This window comes from Myotis lucifugus, unplaced genomic scaffold, assembly GCF_000147115.1.
Source record: "Myotis lucifugus unplaced genomic scaffold, Myoluc2.0 scaffold_66, whole genome shotgun sequence".
Classification (NCBI taxonomy): Eukaryota; Metazoa; Chordata; class Mammalia; order Chiroptera; family Vespertilionidae; genus Myotis; species Myotis lucifugus.
Window position 1 is genome coordinate 2634591 of NW_005871114.1, and position 18017 is coordinate 2652607.

An 18017-nucleotide genomic window follows, 5' to 3' on the forward strand; every position below is an offset into this window, starting at 1 on the left:
CTCTATAAATCAGTTTCTTCACCTGTAAAATGAATGTCATCATAATACACAAACATGAAAGCATTCAATAAGCATGTTGTTGTTTGTTATCATTAATAGATGCAAGGAAAAGAGCCCCAGAGAAATCAGGGCTGGTCTTAATCCCAAGCTTCAGTATTATCTGTCTTCTTGTTCTCAAAACATCATCTCACAGAGCTAACTGAGATTTAGGCAGTCTGTCCTGGCTTTGGACCATAATTCTAGTCCAGATCTTCTTTCATTTGTTTTTGTTAAATATTTAATAGCTACAGTAGGTACCTATGTACCCACCACTCAAGAAATAGGACACTGGCATTGCCATTGAAGCCCTGTGTGCCCCTTCACTCCAATCCCACTCCTTGGTAACCATTCTCCTGAATTTTACATTTATTGTTCCCTGCCTTGGTTTGACTATATCTGTACATGTCATAAATTATATGAGTTAGTTTTACATGTCTTTAACCTTAATATAACTGTAATCATGCTATATGATCTTTTTAACTTGTCTTTATTGCTTAAATTATTTTTGTTATTTATCCATACTAATGCAATTGTACTTCACTCATTTTTCACTGTGTAATAGTACTCCATTGCATGAATATGCCACAACTAATCTATTCATTCTCTTGTTGATAGGAAGTTGGGTTATTTTGTTTTCTATTAGAAATGGTGCTTCAATGACCATTCTTGTGCATGACCTTGATGTACATGGAATACTCTTCGTGCTCAGTTACGCCGATGGCCCACGCTTGTCATCTGTAAGTATGTCATTACACCTGCTTACATTTTTATCAGCAGTGTATAGGGCTTCTCAGTTTCCTGTAAGGTTGGGATTATCCATTTTTCATCTGTTAATCTGGTGATTAATCAATTTCTATGCTCACTGTGCCATGTAGATAGAGACATGGCACAGTGAGCATAGATATGTTGTTCTGGCATGATATGTTGTTCTTCATGTGCTGTGGAAACCATGTTTTGTGATCTCATTCCTTTTATAAGTGTTGGCTAAGACTCAGTGTCCGCGGTTTCCATGCTTGCACTGACCTCCGTGGGAAAGCGGTTACACCTGCTGAGTGGCTGGGGCAGCCTGGAACATTGTGGCTGTCACGCTACACACCGCATGGGGCAAAGTGTCCAGTCTGAAAAAGTAGACTCTCATTCTTATCCTGTCAGGCTAAATACAGTAAAAAGAAGAAAGACAAGTGGCTGTAAAAAGAAAAAGCAGAAGTGTAACTCCTGCCCCCAGTCTTTTTCTCTGGGGAAAATAAGAAGTTGCCAGCCCAGGTGCTGAGCAGAGTTTTGGTTGAGAGAAAAATCAAGTGGCCGGTGGGTGTCCTTTACCACTATTTAGAAGGAACAAGCTGATTATCATCATCTCATTCAGTGAAGCTTGGTTCTCCTGATCCTTGATGACATTACGTGTGTCTTCATCATCCTAGACGACTGGTTTCAGTTAGGAACCCTGGGAAGAGGGTGGGAGGGGGTTTGGAGCTCCTTCAGGACACACTGCAAGAATATTGAGCTGCTTGTTTGGGGAAAATAAATGATTGCAGGCGACAAGTGCTCTCATGTTTCTTATGAAGATTGTCTGCCCTCTTGCTGGACTAGCCAATTCGGTGGCTTGGCCAAGCAGAAGGGCCCTACCCTTCAATAGCTCTGAGGACTCAGCTCCTAAACATCTGGTCGAACTAGAAATTCAGATGTAGTACATGAATGTGAATAATGAAGATGTACCTGGAGAAATACAGAACCTCTGTACAAGGGTGAGGCACAGGAGGGAAGAAATCCATCTACTGCTTCCACCTCTGCCATTGCTACTGCTCTAGCACCCCCACCCCTGCCTCCCTCCTCCTCCTCCTCCTCTTCCTTTTGTCTTCTCTCCTTTGTCTCTTCCCCCTCTCTCTTGGGTCTGTAACAGGAGGATTACCTGGGAGCCCTCTACTTTGTCCTTTCTGTGTATTCTTTAGACTGGGGAGAGGACCGGTCACCTGGATCATGGTGGAAAATGTGTTCTTACTCACAAAGGTGAGCAGGACATTCCTGCTCACTACAGGAGAGTGTGTCTATGTGTATGAAAGAAATGGTCCCTCTCATTTCCTTCTTCCCTGGCCCTAAACTGCCTTCTGCTCTCTACATGACAAACAAATCAGAGGTTTTCAGAATAGGGCAAAGGAGTAGGCGAGTCTTCCAGAGGGAAGTGGGCCTCTCTGGTGGGTCAGCCCCGCACACAGAGTGTGTGCTTCCCTCCTCCCTGCTCCTGCCCCACCCGCTGTGCTCGGGATGCCCTTACTGCTCCCAGGTCTGCACTCCACTGGGTCTGGTGAGCAGGGGATAGCGAGCAGGGGATGAGGGCAGAAGGGGACAAAGGCAGCGAGGAGAGTGGCACCCTGTTTCTAGGGAACTTCCAAATGGCCTGATGTCAGAATTGCATTGTTGGGAGATGGTTGGATTTGTTCTCAGCTGACATTTGGGTATATCCTGGTTTTGTTTGCAAGCATCTGGCTATCGGCATAACTCCTGACTCTCCAACCTGATAAGGAGGACATATATCTTATGATGGAGTTTATTTTAAATACTTTAAAAAATATTTGGAAGGTGGAAGGAACAAGCAGAACAATATAAAAATGCCATTTTCATATAATTTCCATCTTTAAGTGGAAAAGTTTACCCATGACTTTATGCAAATGAGCATAAAGTTCCAAAGAAACCTTCAGATGGAATGAATTATTCTGCTTTTTCTTGAGCCCAGGAAGCTGCTGGGGACAGTGTGACACCTGCTGGAAATAGGACTAAATGTGTTTGAGACAACAGGAAGTAGTGACCAGCAGAGCTTGCCCTGACCTGGTTACAAATCTGGTTATAAAAGAAAGCAGCTGGAAAGAAATTTGCATGTCCAATAGGTTTCACTATTAAAGTTTACACAACGTGAAGTAGTCAGCCAAGCTGGCTGGCTCCCCAGATCACATGATTATGTAGAAACATGAAACTTAGCTATGTGTTCGAGCAAGTTTTACTTCTCCCTGGTGCAAGGGTGTTTGCCAGCAGTCTGAACTCTCAGAAATCAGATTCAAGTGACTGGGGCCCTTGAGATCAAAGGTTTATCATGCTACTCCCTAGGAGGGCCAGGGACTGCTGACGTTACCACTGGACGGTTACTTGTGGCTCTTATCATCACCAAAAAGAATGGACAAGCTTAATAAAATAACTGTTCCTGCCAGTCAAAAGTTGAGGTAAGATTCTCCCCAATCAATACTTTTTTTTCTTCTTCTCCTTCTTCTGCTTTTTCCCAATGCTCTTACTGCATCTTAGAAAAACTGAAATCCTAGAATACTTTCTAGTTCTAAGGCAGTGGGTGGCAACTGCTATAGGGAAGTGGGCAGGATTTTTTAAGAAGTGTGTAGGAATAAGTGGGTTTGTTCTAGCTGGCTGTTGCCAATAATAAAGTGTAAAGCTCTGGAGAGAAAATAAAAAGAAATGTCAAAAGTTTAGATTCTACAAAAGATCAGCTTTCAGAGTCTGAATACAGCAAGCTTTTGCTAAGGAAAAGTCTACTTTGGTCCTCAACAATTTCATTGTAGATTGATATGTAATGTTAAGGGTTGTTGTAATCATTTTATTAATTTACTTTGTGGGTATATATCACAAGTGTTTTGGGGAGATTGGGTCTGGTTTTCTCATGTCCTTATGTCAGTGTAACAATTATCTATAAAAATCCACTTAGAACAAATAAACCAGAAATGACCCAGGGGCAAGAATCAAGGAAACTTCTTTGATCTATGGAAAAGATAACCTTCCAAATTTGAGTTTGAAAGTCTTCTTTTTTGTCTTATTGTAAGGGCAGCGGGGGTTTTGGGGACTGGGAACTTTTCAAAATGTTCAATGGCTTGTTTTATATTTCCCAACTACCCATTTGAACTTCAATTTTTTCACAGGGGTGACTTTGGGGGGCAGGAAAGTTATTACAAATATCAAGGGACTAAAACTTTTTGGACCAAATTTAAGAGAAATTAGCCTGGCATTGGCAAAAGGACAGCCCTTCATAGTTAGAATATGGGCCGTATGCCTGGTAGGTGCGTGGTAAATGCAGTTGGAGGTGAACTTGATGTGAAATCTGTAGGCGGTATCGCTAAGTCAGCCATTTTGAGGGCATGTTGTTGGGTGTCTGTGGCTGATCTGCAGGGACAGGGGACAAGAAGGCACTCTGTCAAGCCCTTGATCTCAAGTTTCTACACCCTCATGGGAGGGGAGCAAGGAAAACAATGGAAGTAGTAATATAAGAAAGGAATTAGAGTAGCTGGAGAAGGTTTCAGGGAGAAGGTGCTTGCTTCAAGAGCTAGGCTTTGAAAATATCTTCTATTCGGTTGGTTGCCTTTTTGTTTTGTTGGTGGTTTCTTTTGTTGAGCAGAAAAGCTTTTTAGTTAGATATACAGATCATGTAGCACAGACTTGTACACTTGAGACCTACATAATCTCATTAACCAATGTCACCCCAATAAATTTAATTTTAGAAAGAAGAGCTAGGCTTTGAGAGGTAGGTAAGATAACCATAGAAGGAAAGCATTATGTCCTGGGAGGGAGGAAATACAGAAGCTGACACGTGGAGCTGGACTTCAGAAGGGTCCATGGTGAGATAGTGAGAGTTTTCTGCCCAGCACAGACAACAGAGTAGAGCGTGCAGGACCAGAAGTTCCCGATAAGGTTGGATGCATGGGGTGGGGCCAGATTACAAAGGACAGTGAGGACAAAGTTAGAGAATGGGTTACACTGTTAGAGTGTCACGCCAGCAAACTTATAGGAAGCTGGCAGGATGGACTGGAGGGGGAGGGAAACTGGAGGCAGGGAGACTCAGTAGATGGGGGCAGTTAAGTAACCCAAGCATATAGTGTTGCAGGCCTGGATCTGGGGCACAGCAGTGAAGAGGGAAAGGGAAGAAGAGGTAGGGAAGACATGCCAAAGAAACTAACAAGGAATGGATATTAGGGCTTCTCTCCAATGAGCAGGAGGGTTTTTATAGGTCATTCCTGGAGATATTCCACAACCTGGAGCTATACTAAGTCTTAGAACCTCTTTCAGGAAATACAAATGGGAATTTAAAGAAAAGCAATAGAACCTAAATCACTTGATGGTCCCTCCCTCTGGGACAAAGTCCAGCTTGATCATAGAGTGGTCATAGGTAATATACACCCATAGATTATGGGGTAGAAAAACAAAATTATATTGTGGATAATCATACACTACACTCATCGGCTTAGGCAGAAATAACTTTTTTTTTCCACTTGGTTACTCAGTTGTCTTTACAGAATTGGCCCGTTTTGGTAAAATGTGCACTGTCAACGTGGAACTTTTGAAAGAAATGAAATTGTAAGCACAATGGACTTAAAGCACCATCTTACCTCTTTTTCTGTAATTACATGGGAGTGTGAGAAATAGGTAAATGAAATACTTGATCCCTGTGGTTTAAATCCTCTGTCCCAACTGGTTAACATCAATTCAAAAGGTTGCCTAACTGTGCAATTATTTGGCACCAGATGACAATATAAGTGGAGAGTTGTGTATATACACTCTTAGGATTATCAAAGTTTATATGAGACTTTGCTTAAATTCTTAGCCACAAACATAGAAAGATAGTGAGTATCTATCAAGAGTGGCTAAAAGGGATGACCCTGATCTAGGGGATATATTCCAAGGGCTGAAAAAAAAACTGGAGCAGAAGGAGTGACCAGGAAGGAAGGAAAAGCAGAATCAGCCAAGGAAAGGAGGGAAGGCAGGATTAGAAGGAAACAAGGGATCCTCAGAGTGAAGGAGAAAGAGAAGGTTCCTCGATGAACACCGTTGGGGATCAGTATCACCCTAAGACTGTGCTATGGAAGAACTGAGGAAGGTGAGGTGGCTAAGTTATATTGGACCACAGAAATGTGTGAGCACAGATTCTCCCCTTTTCTCTCCCATTGGGGCACTACAGAAAGTAGGTTTCTCTGTTAGTAGTAATTCATAAACCTTCAGGATCTTCTAGTTTATTATTAGCCATTATTTTCCCTGGATTTTATGAGATAATTATATCATCAGAAACCCAGCTAAGACCTGGGTTCTCAATTCTCCCACAGTAAACATTCCTATGGTCATAAAAAGTTTACACTTCTGGGTAAACATTCGAAATTTACAATCCTGATTACGTTGACTATGTTCTTTTCAAGTTAGTGAAACTAGTTTGAAAAGAAAATTTTATATTTTTGTACTTTTAATATCCTCCCAGAGACTCATCATCTGTGCTTTTGTATTTTTCTTTGAAGCACCTGAAAACACATGTTCACTTATTTTTACAAATGCAAAGGGTCTTTGACATGAGTCTGGTTAAGCCAAGTCTCTACAGTCCTTATCTTATTGGTTAAAGAGTACAGTAGTTTTCAGTCAAACTGACACATATTAACTTTAGGTATGTATATTTAATCTCCCTGGTCCCAGTTTCTTTTCTGCAGCTGATAAGACAGAGATAATAACAGTATCGATCTCATATGGCTGCTGAAAGGATTAAATAAATTATTTTGAGAAGCAGTGACACATAGTGAATCTGGCACATTATAATATTGAATTTTAAAATGGTAGTTTTAAAATAATATTTAATTAATATCAATATTATTATTCTTATTAATTCCATAGGATGCAATTGATTTTCTGAACATAAACATGGGACTTTACATTGATCATTGATAAATGTCATGTTAGTTTCAGTTCTTCTTTCTGGCTATTTTGGTTATTTTACCTGTTGATTCTGACATTTGTGGCATAAGCTTTGCATGGACTGTAGATGTGAGAAACACCCCTCCTCCACCTTAATCTAAGAGGCTAATGCAACTGTTGAGCATGACAGAGCCCTGTCATGGGTGTCTGGGTTTAATGCTAGGACTCTCACTTGGAGATCTGATTTAACAAATTCTGGGATATGACTTCTCTTCTCAGGTCTTGGAATTCTCAATTAGAGTTTCTAGTTACTTGACATACCAATTTCTGAAGAAACAAATTCACCTTCTTTTCACCATTCTGGCACTAGCGCCCTCTCTGGTCCTCCTTGTTTCTGTCAATAGTTTCATCAACCCAAAGTCATCCTTCTCTCTGCACCTCCACTCACCTACCACACCCTATAGTCTTTCCTTTATGATGCCTCCAAATATGCCCTTATCTTCCTTTCTACCACAGCATACTGAATAGAATTTCATCTCCCCTGTGTCCCACATCTACAAAACAAGGAGTTTGGGCCAGATAATTCCCAAAGTCCCTCTCAACTCTGTGTGATCCTTTAAGCATGGAGACCATGCTTAACATATGTTACATTTCCTAACACTGTTATTTTATCCCATGACTCTCAGGAAATATTTCCTGAATGAATTATCCATGTATTTGAGGCAAGCTGTTTTCAAACTCTTTTCTTAATCTGTTGAAACTGCCAACCTCTGAACACTGGGGCCAGAGGATTCTAGAGAGCATCCAGATAAGATTATATAGAAGGTAACTCTGATGTATTTAGAAGGACAATGCAATTGGAGCCCAAAAGGGCTGAACTCCAATTGTCAGTTACTAACCAGGTCCTGAGGAAGTCACTCAACTTCTCTAAGCCTCAGTTTCCTCAACTGTCAAATAAAACTAGAGATGCCCTCCTCACAGGCTTGTTGTGAAGACCAAATAAAATAACATGGACTGAAATACACTGATAATATTTGTCCAGGGGCTCACGGTGGATAGAGCAAGTCTTGAGTACACACGTGTCTGGGGGCATCACTCCTCTCCTTCTTTATAAGCTTGGGTTAAAGGCCAGTGCTGATGTGGGAAGGCAAAAAGGAGGCACCACTTCTGATGATAGAGATCCGATAGGCTTCCATTCTCCTCACACTGCATTGTGTCATCTGAGAATCCTCTTAGCTGGGCCATTTGTGTCACACCAATGGATGGACTATTCAGACAAAGCCTCTTTGTCCTTATGGAAAAGCCACACAGGAGCCACATTAGTAGATATTTGCTATGTGTGTGTGTGTCTCAGAATCATCAGCTAAGAAAACTCATGGCACTCTTTCTCAACCGTGGCTGTGCCAGGAAAATCTACACCAGAGTCCACATATCCAAGGCACGCCCTCTCCTGAATCCAATGATCACCTATGTGCCATGTCTGAACAAGTCCTTCCTCTATGCAACCGATCTCCAAATGGGCTAGGATGCAATTAATTAGGTTTCCAAGAACTGAACCGCAATTACATTCCATCCCTCCCTCCCACATCACTGGATTAGAGGAGACAAGGCTGGTACCAAATGCTTCAGACACATATTTACAGACAATCTCTTGCTTCTTCTCCACCCCCCACCCCCAACAGATGACTAACCTCTTCTGTAGAATTTACTAGTTTAGTTCATTTTCAAAGAGGACCTAACTATTGCCCTTATGCAATGACATCAAAGAATCTAGGCTTATTAAAGAATACAGTTTAGAAAAAAAAAGAAAGTAAATGACAGCTTGTTATAGGGAAATTGAAACAACGGATGGTTTTCTTTGGCTTTTTAATAAACCCTAGACATAGCTGCATCATTGAGATGAGTGGTTCTCTACCAGGGTCAATTTTGCCCTCTAGGGACATTTGATCGCCACAATTGGGGAGGGAGGTGCTATAGGCACCTAGTAGTAGATGCCAGGGGTGCTTCTAAACATCCTTCATTGTACAGAGCAGTCCTCATTGCAAAGGATTATCTGGCCCAAAATGTTAATAGTGCTACTGTTGAAAATCTCTGATTCAGACCAAGAAGCACATATCCATTTGCATATTTTTATAGCGACAGTATGTACTTAAAGTTTAGAACATAATATATGTAACTTTGCAATTGATGCAGCCTCTGCTCACTGGACTCATTTTCCTTGGTCAGGGATGGTTTGAGTGAAGGGTTGCTAAGGGAAAGGGCTAGAAGTACTTGGGCCTATATTTTAATGATTTGTTTTTTGTTTTTTCAAAAAAAAATATTTTGTTTCTAACAAAACTGGATTCCACGAACTACATGCACCATTGAGGTACATGTTGTTCTCTCCTGGGTAGAGAAATGGGAGCAGGAAAAAATTTCTAGACATAAGATTCTCCTGGAATAGGCTCTGCTTCTACCTCTGTAAGTAGACGTGGTTTCCTTGAGTGGAAACCCTCAGAGCTGGGATAGAAAGTGACGACATAGATATTAAAAAGCCCAAGGGCTCACAGATCTGACCCAATGGACAAATTCTGGACAGAGGTGGACATCCTGTTCTTGTCCTGGAGCAGCTTGTATTGCCCTGAGGTCCATGGGTGGAACACTGCCTGATAAAGACAAATCAAGGCATGGAGGGGAGATGATAGGTATTTGTTTGTCTACCCTTTAATACAGTGGTTCTCAACCTTCCTAATGCCGTGACCCTTTAATACAGTTCCTCATGTTGTGGTGACCCCCAACTTCATTGTTACAAATTGAACATAATTAAAGCATAGTGATTAATCACAAAAACAATATGTAATTATATAGGTGTTTTCCGATGGTTTTAGGCGACCCCTGTGAAAGGGTCGTTCGACCCCCAAAGGGGTCGCAACCCACAGGTTGAGAACCACTGCTTTAATGCCTTCTCCATCACCTATGAAGATTCTGCAGCTGTGTCTGCGAGGAATGAATTTGGAATAACTTTTTCATCAGCTGGGATAGTTTCAGCTGCAGCATTCACCATTTGGGTCCTCCTGGGACCAATGATCTATATTTTGTGAAAATGATGAATGGGTTTTGAGGGTGCAGCTTAAAACACACACACGCTTATTCCAGTTCTATTATAAAGCAATCCTCTATCTCCCCCTATGCCATTCCCCATGACTTCTTAAGTTGGTATTGATCTTATCCAGATGTCAGAAAAACAGTTTTCCTGATTCTCTTATGCTGTCAGGAATGTGAGGGATGCAGGCTGGCGTGGGGCTGCTGTCTGATGTAATGTCAGATGCTCCAGGCTCCTGGTTGATCCCAGATTCTGCCTCCAACCTAAAGGGGCTTCAGTACTCTTGGCAATGGTAGAAATAGCCTAGCCACTGACAGCTGAGGGCTGTCTGCTCCCAAACAGCTCCTCCCACAGGCCCCTGCTCTCCTGGTCTGGCCCACCTTCTCCTGCCTGTCCCACCCCACCTCCCTTCCGAAAGGATCTGTGGGCAGCTACACCTACAGGCTTATTTTTAACTCCAATGTTTTTTATAACCCTTTCTGGTCTAGGTCCCCAAATAAGCCATTTTCCTACAGCCCAGCATGGCTGTTTCAGTGCTAATTTCAAAAGTAAGGCAAGGAAGCCAGCTTCAGGGACATGTACCTCCTTGGTGAGTCATGCTTCTCCATTAGCCACTTTCCTGAGAAAGGAACTCATAACCCCAGGGGCATCCCTGCCTCCCCCAGGCTAGCTGGGGCCCCAGACCTACTCCATCCAGACAGCATCCCTTCCCACATGCAGCAGGGGCCTGTGAGCTCCCTGGTAGTGTGGCCGGGCACTCACACAGGGCCCGTGTCCCAAGAGCCCCATTCTGGGGTTAATGCCGTGCTGTCACAGTCTTGAAACTCTGAATAATACTCAACAAGGGGCCCTGCATTTTCATAATACACTGGTCCCAGCAATTATGTAGCCAGTGCTGGCCACAGGTTCCACGAGCCATGAGGCTGAGCCTGCTCCCCCCGCAATGCATAGGGACATGGACATCAATGGGGAAGCCCCTACCCAGATCATAGAGGTTTACCTGCCCAGGACTGAGAGGCCATCTTTTCTGCCCCTTTATTTCTCAGATAAGAAAGCCAAGGTCCAGAGAGGTGAAGTTACCTGTTCAAGCTCGCACCAGCAGAGCCTGTTCTAGAACTACACCTCAATGTTTGCCAGCCAGGAAGATGAGTAGGCCACACCCTGCTTTTTTTCCCCTGTGTCATTTACTGGCCAATTAAACATTCTAACTTAGTCTGTATTCTAAAATCTTACTAGACATTTTTTTTTTAATTAAAAGGCAACTAATTTACTAGTCAGAATCCCCAGTGAAGCCCTACCCAATCATGCTGTCAGTATTTCAGGCTTTTACATGTTTCCAGGTCCAAACTTGAAGCCCACGCTTACTCAGATGTGTTTGATGTACAGTTTTAAATAATTCTCCCACTGGCCAGGTGCTAAATTTAGGTCTCTTTCAGGTGTCTTATTGTGTTGAGACTAGCACCTCTGCAGTTGCCTTCTCTTTTTACCCCTTCTTTCTCTCTTTTTAAAATGTTTTAAGTGAATTTCTTAGGGTGACATTGGCTCATAAAACCATATAGGTTGCAAAGTGTACAACTCAAGGAAACATCATCTACACCCTGCATTGTGTGCCTATTGCCTCAAGCCAAGTCTTTTTCTGTTCCCATTCTTCCCCCTCCCCTTTGCCCACCTCCACCTAGCCCCTCAACCTTCTTTCCCTCTGGCTAACACCACATCGTTGCCTGTGTATATGCACTATATATATATGGGTGGGGGTTTTTTCTTAATCCCTTCACCTTCTTTCATCTAGCCTCCCAACCCCTCTCCCCTCTGACAGCTGTCTGATCAGCAATTCACGGCTTCATTCATTCATCCCTCATTCTTTCCTTTCTTCAGTGAAGAGACATTTATTGAGCATGTACTGTACTGTGAGCACTGATCTGGTCACTGCCTCTGAGGAATGCAAAGTCCACTGGGAAGAAAGACATTTAATCAAGTAATTCCAATAAAGAATTGTTGGGAGAGGCAGTCTCATACGTGCAGTATTTCAAAGCCCCACTCAACCACATAAGAATGGCCCTTGGGCCTGGAATACTTCCTTACCAAGAGATAAGGAGTTCTTGCAGGCTGTGCCAAGCTTATCACCTTGTTTGAGAATATCTTCCCCTGTTTCATGCTCAAGGAGTGCTTTCCTTTGTTCTGCTTAGGCAAGTATGGCAATGGCCCTCAGGCACACCACTGCCTTTCAGGAGAGAGGATTACCTGCAGGCCAAATGGCTGCAGGGAGCTGGGGTTAGCCACAAGGGACCATTGCACACCACTGATGTTGATTTTGCTCTATCTCTTCTCCATGTGAGTAAAGCATTGCTCCATCTGAATAAATAAATGAATAAAATAAAGAATGCTCCCACAATAATGAACACGAATGTAATCTGAAAATGAGTTATAAGGAGCAGAGCTAGTCTTACGTGTGGACTGAGTGTACAGGATCAATGTGGTGTAGTTTAAGAAGTGCTCAGAGAGGTGTATTTGCTGTTCTGGAAAGAATATGAGCTTTGGAATCAGGCAGACCTAGGTTTGGGTACTTGCTCTGTACCTACTAGCTCATGGCCTTTGAAAAGATCTTTTTTAGCCTCAGCTTTACCAGCTGGAAAATGGGAATGATAATATATACCATAATGGGGGTGTTGCAACAGTAACTATGTTGACTAGAAAGAGAGCTCAGTGAATGTCCCCCTAAAATCGTCCTAGCCTGGGCTTTCCTGATGCCCCAAATTGTGTCAGAAGCATGGCATCCAGTTGGATAAGGCAGTGTCTCTGATTCTTGGATCAGAATTAGATAGCATGAAGTGTACCAGGCTCAGGCATTAGTGTTATCTGTCACTAACACCCAGGCAGGAATCAATGATCTGAGCCAGCTCAGACTGAGGTGGCTCAATCAACAGTTGTTAGCTGAAAGAATGGAACATTGTTCAAGAAAGTGGTGATAAGAAAGAGGGAAAGGTCAGAGCAGGGAGGCAACAATTCCCTACCTAAAGGAATCCCCAGGGAGGCCATGACTAAGGGTACTTAAGGGTACTTGGACTAGAGCAGTGGTTCTCAACCTTCCTAATGCCCTTTAATATAGTTCCTCATGTTGTGGTGACCCCCAACCATAAAATTATTTTCGTTGCTACTTCATAACTGTAATTTTGCTACTGTTATGAATCGTAATGTAAATATCTGATATGCAGGATATATTTTCATTGTTACAAATTGAACATAATTAAAGCGTAGTGATTAATCACAAAAACAATATGTAACTATATATGTGTTTTCCGATGGTCTTAGGCAACCCCTGTGAAAGGGTCATTTGACCTCCAAAGGGGTCGAGACCCACAGGTTGAGAACCGCTGGACTAGAGGATTAGAGTTCAAAGTCAGAAGAAATGTCCTGCCATGTTCAATTTTTTGTTGTTGCTGTTTACTTGACAACTTCACTTTGTTCAAAGTGTAAAACGTTGCAGAAGAAAGAATAATCTTTCAAGCACATAAAGCATGTTAATGTCCATATTTAATACTGAACAGGAAAGAAATTGTCATTTTACTGTAGTGCAAATAAATACTGGAGAATCAAATACAAACATGAGAAATGTACTTCCAAAAAAAAAAGGAAGATGGAAAATGGAAATGGAATACTAAGTCATTGGAAAACTGAACCTCTTACCCATATGTGACTATGTTGCCCTTTAAACGGCCTCTTTAGCCTGTTCATGGGCAAAGTTCTCTTTTTACAATGGAAAGACTTTTGATTTCACATCGTTTCCACATTCAAAGATCATTACAGTTGCCAAGTCAATCCCAGATGATTGGGCCTAACATGCCTGATGAATTCTGAAGACAACCTCTTAACAGAATTAAAACAAAAACTATTCATGCAAATACCCCAACAGTTGATTGAAAAAGAATCTGCTTCAAAATTGCTAAAGACTGCTTTTTGTGTATGAGTTTCCTTCCGGGGTGAGGCGAGTGTTCTGTGACTAGGTGGTGGCAGTGATTGTACAGCATTGGGAATGACTAAATGATCCTGAGTTGTACACTTTGAAATGGTGAATTTTATATTGTGTGTATTTTACCACAATAAAAAATTGATATTGAAATTATTTTCCATATTTACTTAAAATAGTTTATTTAAGGGACCTATGATCGTATTCTTATTTGACCAATTAGATATTGTTTCAAATGTTTAAAAAAATGTATTATCAATGTTGATAATTACTGAATGGTTTTTAATAATTAAAAGCTTGCTTCTACTTCAATCCCTACACATCATGTTCTCCAATATCCTTTTTGTTGCTGTTAATCCTCACCTGAGGATATTTTTCCATTTATTTTTTAGAGAGAGTGGAAATAAGAGGGAAAGACACAGAGAGAGAAACATCGATGTGAGAGAGACACATCAATTGGTTGCTTTCCGCACACGCCCCGACCAGGGCCCCGGGATGGAGTCTGCAACCAAGGTACATGCCCTTGACTGGAATCGAACCCAGGACCCTTCAGTCCACAAGCCGATGTTCTATCCACTGAGCCAAACCGGCCAAGGCCCCCAATATCCTTTTATGCAGAGCCCAGTGAAATGAGCTTAACTGAGTCAATTTTTTCCAGTACATGGGAAATACCATCCCATACTATTTACTCCCTGAAAATACTTTAGCTGGGCAAATGGATGCCCAGACAAGTGGGCATCAATATTGTAGTGTACCATGTACACACAGCTACGACTCATTTTCCCCCCTTAGGTTAATTTTGAAAAGAACATGCTCAAAGTCTTAAAACACATTCATTTTCTAGAATTATATAGGTTTACTCAGTGTGAAGAGGAAGGAAAGCACGGCAGCCCTTTAGGACCCAGTGGCTCCTGCCCATAAAACCAGGGACAGGGAAAGCCAGACAACTTGTGTCACATCAAATGAAGTCTTCTAAGAACTTTTAAAAGCTAATATAGCATGGTTTCCTTGTCATCTCATCGGTTCAGGGTGATGTGTCCCATGCCTAGCTGCCTCTGATAGAGTAAAGCATTCAAGGATTTTTTTTTTAAGGATTCAGGGATTTAGTATAATCATCCCTACTCATGGTTGTGCCCAGTCAGCCCAGTTTCTGTCTGCTTATAACCCAGATCAGCAGTTTGGACGTGCCAAAGACTACCACAAAATATTTGCAAATCTCAGTAGGGGGAAGAAAAAAAATGGCAGAGCGTCTGGAAAAACTTGCAAATTACTTTCCCCATTTAATACGTGGTTAGTACGACAACCCAGGCTGTGAGATGCTCATGTGCAACGTGCACGCATTCCCTCCACCCAGGACTCCTCCGTTGTCTTTCTGACCAGGGTGTCGAGAAAGGACACTGGAGGCTGTGGTGCTCAGGCCTCCTTCCAGTTTCCAGCCTCTACTTCTTTTTTTTAAAATAAACATTTATTGTTCAGATTATTACAGATGTTCCTCTTTTTCCCCCCATATCTCCCCTCCACCTGGTTCCCATCCCACCCCATGCCCTTACCCCCTGCCACTGTCCTCATCCATAGGTGTAAGATTTTTGTCCAATCTCTTCCCGCACCCTCCACACCTTCTTCCCCCCAAGAATTGTCAGTCCACTCCCTTTCTATGCCCCTGCTTCTATTATATTCACCAGTTTATTCTGACTTAATTTTTAGGTTCACTTGTTGATAGGTATTTATTTGTTGTTCATAATTTTTATCTTTACCTTTTTCTTCTTCTTCCTCTTCTTAAAGAATATCCTTTAGCATTTCATATAATCCTGGTTTGGTGGTGATGAACTCCTCAAGCTTTTTCTTGTCTGTGAAGCTCTTTATCTGACCTTCCATTCTACATGATAGCTTAGCTGGGTAGAGTAATCTTGGTTGTAGGTTCTTGCTGTTCATCACTTTGAATATTTCTTGCAACTCCCTTCTGGCCTGCATGGTTTCTGTTGAGAAATCAGCTGACAGTCGTATGGGTACTCCTTTGTAGGTAACTAACTGTCTTTCTCTTGCTGCTTTTAAGATTCTCTCTTTGTCTTTAGCCCTTGGCATTTTAATTATGATGTGTCTTGGTGTGGTCTTCTTTAAATCCCTTTTGTTTGGGGTTCTCTTTGCTTCCTGGACTTGTAAGTCTATTTCTTTCATCAGGTAGGGGAAGTTTTCTGTCATGATTTCTTCTAATATGCTTTCAGTATCTTGCTCTCTCTCTTCTTCTGGCACCCTGATAATTCGGATGTTGGTATGTTTGAAGTTGTCCCAGAGGCTCCTTACACTATCTTCATATTTTTGGATTCTTTTTCGTTTTGCTTTTCCAGTTGGGTGTTTTTTGCTTCTTTGTATTTCAAATCTTTGACTTGATTCTTGGGATCCTCTAGTCTGTTGTTGGATCTCTGTTTTTTATTTTTAATTTCAGTCAGTGTATGTTTAATTTCTGGCTGGTCCATTTTTTTGGCATTCTCATTATGATCCTTGAAGGTCTTACTAAGTTCCTCGGAGGTTCATAGAAGATTCTTGAGTAACCTTTTAACTGTGGTTTTGAACTCTATGTCCCCCATTAGTTTGCTTTCCTCCATTTCTTTCATTTGTGACATGTTTCTTTGTCTCTACATTTTTGGCTGACTGTGAGGACCCGTTGTGTCTATAGTGGAAGAACTGCTGTGTTGGAGACACCCTTATGAGGCAGGACTTGCTTCAGTGGGGCTTTGGTGCTCACTGAGTCTGCTTCTTGAGTGTGTCCCTTATGGATGTGAGGAGTTGAAATCTGGTGTCTGACCAGGGGTACCCTGGCTCCTGGATCTCCAAGTCAACCACTGTGTGGGTCTACCCAGCAGGAGCTACAACGATATCAACAGATTTCTCCTATTTGTTTGGAATTTGGAAGTTTTAGAGCGCTCTGACCCAGCTGCAGTTTGTTGGGTTAGGCTGCAAAAGCACAGGTGATTCCTTTGGCCACTGGCACAGCTTGGGTGGGGATGTAAATTGAGTGGGGTGGGGTCTCAGAGAATCATCAAGGCGGAGCAAACAGCAATGGTTGTCATCAGCATCTCTGCGACTCCTCGAGTCTCCGCAACTCCGACTCCGAGTCTCTGAGTCCCCAAGTGCCACGCCCCAACAGCAACAATGATCCCTGAGAGTAGCTCTGCAAGAAGGCCACCCTTGCTTTCCAAACCGCTGCAAGACAGTCCAGTTTCTCCCCGTAGGAGTCTGGGACCTCAGAATCTCGCCTTAAATGAGCTCAGTGCATTCGAGAGCTTGTATCCCCTTCCGATGGAAAAAAAACCACGCACCCAGGTGCAGCCGCCTCGCGCTCGCCTTTGTACCTCTGTTCTTAGCGCCTCTGCACCTCCTATTCAGTCTCAATGCACTTCTTTCTTTCCTTCTAGTTGTATAACTTCCACTCGGCCAGCTTTCCCATGGTTCTGGATGATAGCTGTTTTATCTTATAGTTATAGTTTCAATGTTGTTGTGGGAGGCAGCACGCATAGGTTTATACCTTATGCTGCCATCTTGGTTCTCTCTCCCAGCCTCTACTTCTGAGCATGTTCCGATGCCAGAGAGCTCATGCCACAGTCCCTCCTGCCACCTGCGTGCATCGCCATCTCTCTTTCCCCCTCCTCCGGTCATAGGTCCCTTTCTCTTTTCTCTCTGCCCCTCCCTAAAGACTGCAACAAGCCCTGAGATTCCATGCTTCCCTCCAGCAACAAGTCTGACCTTGGGGACCAGGCAAGGCAGTAGCAGGGTCACATGTGTCCCCAGTAAAAAGTATGTGGCTGGTAGAGGGACTAGATGCCTTCTGCAGTGACAGAGAGGAAGGTCCCAAAGAGGCACTTGGTGCAGCTGGTCACCTGCCCTGGTGAGGGACCAAGTTGAAACAAGTTAGAAGGTGACACTCACGGGTGGTTGAGAGCACAGGTTCTCTGTTGGGGTCCATCCCCAGCAGGTCCAGGGATTCCCAAAGGTGTGGACAGAGTCGGCGAAGAAGGAATGACTGGAGGCAGTGTTCAGTTGATCGTCACAGCCAGGTTCTGTCTTTATTGTCCTGTTACATCTATATTCATACCAGTTGATTTTTTTAAAATTTTTTTATTGCTTAAAGTATTACAAAGGGTATTACATATGTGTCCTTTTTTTCCCCCCCGCCCTTGACAATCCCCTGGCCTCCCCTACCCCCCAGTGTCTTATGTCCATTGGTTATGCTTATATGCATGCATACAAGTCCTTCAGTTGATCTCTTACCCCCCTCTC

The 18017-nt window shown here is 42.7% G+C and overlaps 1 protein-coding gene across 4 annotated transcripts in view; it reads left to right on the forward strand.

Annotated features, from left to right (window-relative positions):
- The first annotated feature begins 3027 nt into the window (after positions 1 to 3027).
- Positions 3028 to 18017, forward strand: part of BLNK (B cell linker) — a 70432-nt gene continuing 55442 nt past the window's right edge. For 3 of the 4 annotated variants that reach the window (XM_014456921.2, XM_006089993.3, XM_023754883.1), the window contains exon 1: positions 3028 to 3248. Coding sequence is in view for 1 of the 4 variants with exons in the window: in XM_006089993.3 (XP_006090055.1) it covers positions 3202 to 3248 (47 nt within the window). In the remaining 3 variants the exon portion in view is untranslated. The remainder of the gene's footprint in view (positions 3249 to 18017) is intronic. The other variant, XM_023754881.1, reaches the window with a different exon arrangement.